We start from the raw sequence: 6,000 nt of genomic DNA, 5'->3' as shown, positions 1-6,000 counted from the left end.
CTATCTATCTATCTATCTATCTATCTATCTATCTATCTATCTATCTATCTATGTGTATAGTGTGTGTGTGTGTGTGTGTGTGTGTGTGTGTGTGTGTTCCTTTTCTTGAAAATAGATTTTTTTCCTAATATACTATATTTCAGTAAAATCTCCCAACCCTCTACTTCTTCTACTTTCTCATCACAATTCTTTCCATCTGGATTCAATGGACCATCCCTGGGGATTCAACTTTTAGTCTGTATGAGGTCATATAAGCTTTGATCATGTTTATTTAGACGGCTATGTTTTCATAATATCCTCCATCCCCTCTGACTCTTACACTCTTTCCGTTTCCTATGATGATGGCTGAGAAAGGAACTGGTATACTATAGTATAGCCGAATGTAATGACATGTTGTATGAGTCAGTTTATGGTTGTTTTTAATTGTCTTGTCTTCTGTTTTATCTAGACATTTATTGTTGGGTTTTACTCTAAGTAAAATTGAACATATTGTGTCAAGTTCTTGAGCAGCCAAGCAGTTCCAAGTATGGATTCAAACTTCATGATTGAAACCCATATCAAAGTATGGTGGGTTACTCCCAAAGGCTTTGTACCACCATTGTCCTAGAATATCATGTAAGCTGAATCCCACTGTAGATCAAAGGGTTTGAGGCTGAATTGTGTTCATATTTTTCATTTGATAGTGTGCAGAATACCTATACCAAATATGTTATTGTATTCAAATAAGTGTAATAATATCTGAATAGTTATTCATAATTATTAAATAAAGAGAATTAAGATAACCCTGGAAAGTTTAATATCTCATGAATTTCTTCATTTAAGAAAGACTAGTTTCAGGATAGAAAAAATCAAATTCTCACAAACAATTTCACTTAACAGAACACATATTCCCATATTATTTTATCTTCTAGCAACAGTACTAAAGATAGAGATTTCACCAGTTTCAATGTTAATATTTTTTAAATATTAGTCAGGAGTCTAAAATACAAGTAGAAAATATAACATGTATAAAAATATTTTTGCTTAATTTTTTATGGCCAGATCAATGTTGGATTGGATAAAAGAAAAATTCCAGAGAGAATACTGCAATGTCCTTAAGTATTCTGCAGAAGTTATTAATAAGTAACAGCTATTAAATAGCTAAAAATTCAAATTAACACTTCTGTTCCTTTTTGTTCTGAAAGTATAGTTATGTTTTGGCAATATTTATTTATTATTTAATGTTTACAACATTTGTCCTCTGAATATTTACAACTGTAATTGATCATGCATGTTAAATTTTCATTGTGAACTATACCATTTAGAAACAGCAAATGGCATTTATTCACTGGCGTATACACAATTTGCCTGTAATATTCTGTGTGTGTGTGTGTGTGTGCCAAAACATGAATGAACATATGTGTGTGTATATATGACTTGTGTGTAAACTAAAGAGATAGAGAACCAATGTATTCATATTTATCACATTTTTACAAAACTTATATAACAAATTCTTAGAGTGTACATATCGTTTTTTAAACAAACTAAGAAATTATTGAGACATAAAATTCAAAGCAGAATTTACTATTTTCACTGACAATACACTAATTAGTTCTTCTGTATTCATCTGTCTCTCTTCAGTGTGAGACGCTCAGATCCTCGGTTGTAGAGCCGCTTCATTATTGCACTCCTAGAATCTCTGTCTACTCATAATGTATTACTTTGTCTCAGAAATGAAGTATCATTCCAATATATTCAACATCTAGTTCCTGCTTTCTAAGAAGATCATTTAAATTGTATTTTAATTTCAAATATAATAAATCAATGTTATGAAGACATAGACACAGGGACTACAGATTATGAATAAGAATTAGTTTTAAAGTTTCCCTTACTTTTTAATTGCATTGTTTCAGAATAACTATGTATAAATAGTGTTAGTTTATACAACTTACGTTATTAAAATTGAGTCAGGATACAACACAGGGTATGGGTTAATGGAGATCTATATTCACATACCTTTGTTATTATCCATTCCCCCCACTGCATAAAGAGTTCCAACTGTAGATTTTCTGGGCTTAGTTCTTGGGCTTTGCATTAAAGTTCTTCTTTCGGGCAATAGATGGTATTTCATTGCTTCCAGAATCAGTTTTTGACATTCCAAATCATTCTTGAATAGTGCATGGTTTTCAAGGTCAGCCAGTATCTGTGAATAATACGCAGCCACTGTTAATAGTGTATGCTAAACTGGTGAGTATATGCTCTATGTATTGACATTAGAAGCTTAATTCCTTTGCCATTACTTTTACATTTGGAACACATTTGGATATCAAACTTTCCTATTTTTCCTCTGAAATATTTACATTGGAACCAAAATATTTAAGTGTGGGATTGTTGTGGTTAATAAATTGATTCCTTAAATTCATTAATCTTCCAATTTTGATATATGTGTAAATTGTCATTAATATTAAAAGGGTTAGTCTAAAATTCTCGGCATTAATGTGACTTCTAGCTAATTAGGATGGCTTAATTTTAGTTTCTAAAAAAAATTGTGTGTTCTTACTTTTATCAAAATGCAAATTAATAGTATGACAATATTTTAATAAATATAAGCAGAGTTTGTTGAGTATTAAGCATTATAAGCTGAATATTATTGGCATTAGTACTTTACTGGATAAAATTATTTTAATAGTTTAGTATAATTAAAATACATCTTAAAATTAATTTCAGAGAATGTTACTTTCTGCTGTCACTTTCTTGATACTTTTAATTTTGCATGTGGAAAAAGGTCTTCTGTTTGCATGCATATAGTTTCCAACTTTTATTTGAAAATAATTTTTGAATGGCAAATCATTAGTAACCTCAATTTTGTTTTAAAAGTAGTTATAGATGTAAGTCACTGAAGTGCTTCTAATTTTCTTAATTTTGTATCCAATATAAAACATCAAAAGAAATAGTATTTATTAAATAATAGAAACATAAAAACCATAACTATCTTTCACAGTTTGTCCAATCAAAGTAAATATACAGGATTATGTGATACAGACAAATTTTTGGTGATATTCAGTTTAATTTCTTTGTTTCAACATTTTTGAAAATACTCATAATGATTCTTTGTACCACTCACAGATGCTTCTTTAAAATATTAAGCCACATCACATATTATCATAATTAAATATAGTAACACTTGGAGTTATATGTCTTATCACAGTCTTATTAAAGTATATGTAATTTAAGATTAAGTAAAGAAAATTTGTACAAGGTTTTATATTTTACAGTCTTCTTACAGTAAAACTTAACATCACTAAAGGAGTTCAATTTTCATAAATATTTGAAAATATTTATTTTCTAAACTATTACTTAAAGTGGATTACTATTACTTTTATTATATATGTCCCTAGTATCCCTTGATTATTTAGGATTTTTCAGATGAACTAATGTTAAATTCTGTAAAAGTATTTTTCTGCATCCAATACATTGATCATATGATTTATGTCTTTAATTCTGTTTATACAACGAAATATATTTGTTTATGTAACTTTGTTGTACCTGTAGTTTTTGCAATAAAACTGGTAGATGATATTTTTGATGCATTATGTAATTAAACTTGCGAGCATTTTGCTGAGAATATATTAGTCTACATTTTATCAAAGATATTAGAATAAAATATTCTTTTTCTCATGGATCTTATTCTGGGTATGGCATCAAGCTAATATTGCCTTCTATAAATAAAGATTTTTATAACTTTTTTCTATTTTTCTGAATCATTTGTGAATGAATTTTTAAAACATATATTTGAACATCTCATAAGCTTCTATGATTCCCTCATCTGTCTTTGAAAATGTTTTATTGGATATTTTATTTATTTACAATACAGATGTCATCCCCTTTCCCCATTTTCCCTCCCTAGAGACCTGTATCTCACCCTTCTCCTCCTTTTTGCTTTTATACCATTTTAACTACATGCAAGTATTAAGGTCAGTTCTAGTTTGAGGGACTAGAAATACAATAGATGCAAATAGTCAAGGAACAAGAAGGACAATAAACACAAAAAGTCAAGGAACAAGCAAGGCAATAAACAAAATTCCATAAACACTTCCATGATCACTGTTTCTAAAGTTTATCAGGATGACTAAAATATCTGAGCCAACTTCACTGTTCTAGCCCAATGTTCAAAGTCATTTTCATCTCTGAAGCCTACTTCCTTGTTCTAACCTAAAATTTAGATTCCTGCCTGAAATTACTTTTTGTTCTGGCCTAAGATTTAGATCCTTCTCTGAAATTACTTTGTTCTTGCCTAATGTCAGATTCCTGCCTGAAGCTTACATTCTTGTCCTTGGCCCATGTCATATTCTTGCCAAGCAGTCCCAAAAGCTCTCCATCTTTCCCCCTTTTTTATTTAAATAACAAGGCTGAAGCTGTCTTAGGTCATTCTGACAAGAATACCTTCCTTACCCATCAGGGAATATGCATTATCAAAAGCAATGCACTTCTGGCTTACGTTGGTAAGGTTCTGTGCAGAATCTTTCTCATCCTTGGCTTTCCAGCCTGTTAAATCAATAACTCTGTCTGAGGGTGCATTTTCATGTTCAAGCCTTGTACTTTGGCTGCCAACATGTTTATGTGAAAATTTTTACATGGAAAATATTTTAATTACAGCTTCCACTTTACTCAATATTATGGGTTTATTTTAATTATGACTTTCACAGGCTTTTACAAGTTAAAGCTTGGAACAGTCATCTTAAGTGAGGGAACACAGACACAGAAAGACAAACCTTATTTTTCATCTGATTTATGGATATTTTATATATACAGATTAATGCATCTTTAACATTTATCTGAGATACTTCTCTTTGCAGTTGATGACGATTAACTGAGAGACCAGTCCAGGTATATATAGTAAGAGAGTAAACTGACTTAAAAGGGACATCTGTATCATACCACTTCATTCTAGGACCCAAAATAACTGACTGAAGTTAATGTAAAAAGTATCTAAGAAGTAAAGATAGTAAATGAACATAATAAAATAGTGTCTTCGGAACATAGCATGGCAAATATACACATTGCCTTATACTGGATATGACAATGTACACAATCCTCATGTAACTCAAGCCATATCAGGTGTCTGTATGCAGAGGAGAGCTAGGCATTAAGTCTCAACCCAAAGCGAAGAGGGATTGATAACTGCATCTGCTTAAGAAGCACATTTCCATTTTCTCTAAGAATGCAGATTCTGATAAGTCTACCATGTTCCAGTGAAGGCAAATATCCACAACCAAGAATGTATGACCAATGTAATTTGGAATTGCTGTGTTGAAAAGAAAACAGGACACAAGTCTGATAGGTAAAGGAGTGGGAGAGGAGCTTGGAGCAGTTGGGAAAGGTAGGAAAATAATTAAGTCTCACTGTGTAATTTTATTTATATATTTATTTTTTATTGGTTATTTGACAGTCTAATTTAAGGAAATATCATAGATATAATCATATTCAATAAAATACTTGAAAACAAAATCCAGTAACATATCAAAATATCACTTAAACTAATCAAGTATGATTCATCCCACAGAAATATTTTATCATACACTTGAAGAAATATTCAGCATCCTAATCCATCAAAGAAATGTAAATCAAAACTTCTATGAAATTTCATCTTACGACTGTCAAAATGGTTAAACTCAATAACACAAGGGATAGCTCATGCTGGCAAGGAAATAATATGAAGGAATATGAAATAATGGGAAGATTTATTCATTGCTATTTGGAGGACAATCTTGTATAGCCAGTATGGAAACAAGAGTGGAATTTTATCAGATGTAGGAAACAGTCTATCTCAGAATATGCTATAATACATTGGGCATACACCAAAGAATACTTTACCCTAAGGTCCCTTGATCAACTATGTTCATAGCTTGTTTATTCACAATAACCTGAAATTGGAAACAATATAGGTACCCCTCAACAGCAGAATGATTTGAGAATTGTGGTGCATTTGCACATTGGATTATCATTCTGCTGTTTAAAATT

At 30.8% G+C, this 6,000-nt stretch overlaps 1 protein-coding gene across 2 annotated transcripts in view; it reads right to left on the bottom strand.

The window, feature by feature from the left end:
• Klhl1 (kelch like family member 1) overlaps positions 1-6,000 on the bottom strand; it is a 350,430-nt gene that overhangs the window by 96,568 nt on the left and 247,862 nt on the right. For both annotated transcript variants that reach the window (XM_028756561.1, XM_028756563.1), the window contains one exon: positions 1,996-2,182. In XM_028756561.1, coding sequence (XP_028612394.1) covers positions 1,996-2,182 — 187 coding nt within the window. The remainder of the gene's footprint in view (positions 1-1,995; positions 2,183-6,000) is intronic.

The sequence above is a fragment of the Grammomys surdaster genome, unplaced genomic scaffold (assembly GCF_004785775.1).
Source record: "Grammomys surdaster isolate TR1022 unplaced genomic scaffold, NIH_TR_1.0 126124, whole genome shotgun sequence".
NCBI lineage: Eukaryota > Metazoa > Chordata > Mammalia > Rodentia > Muridae > Grammomys > Grammomys surdaster.
This window is presented reverse-complemented; position numbering and strand designations above follow the sequence as displayed.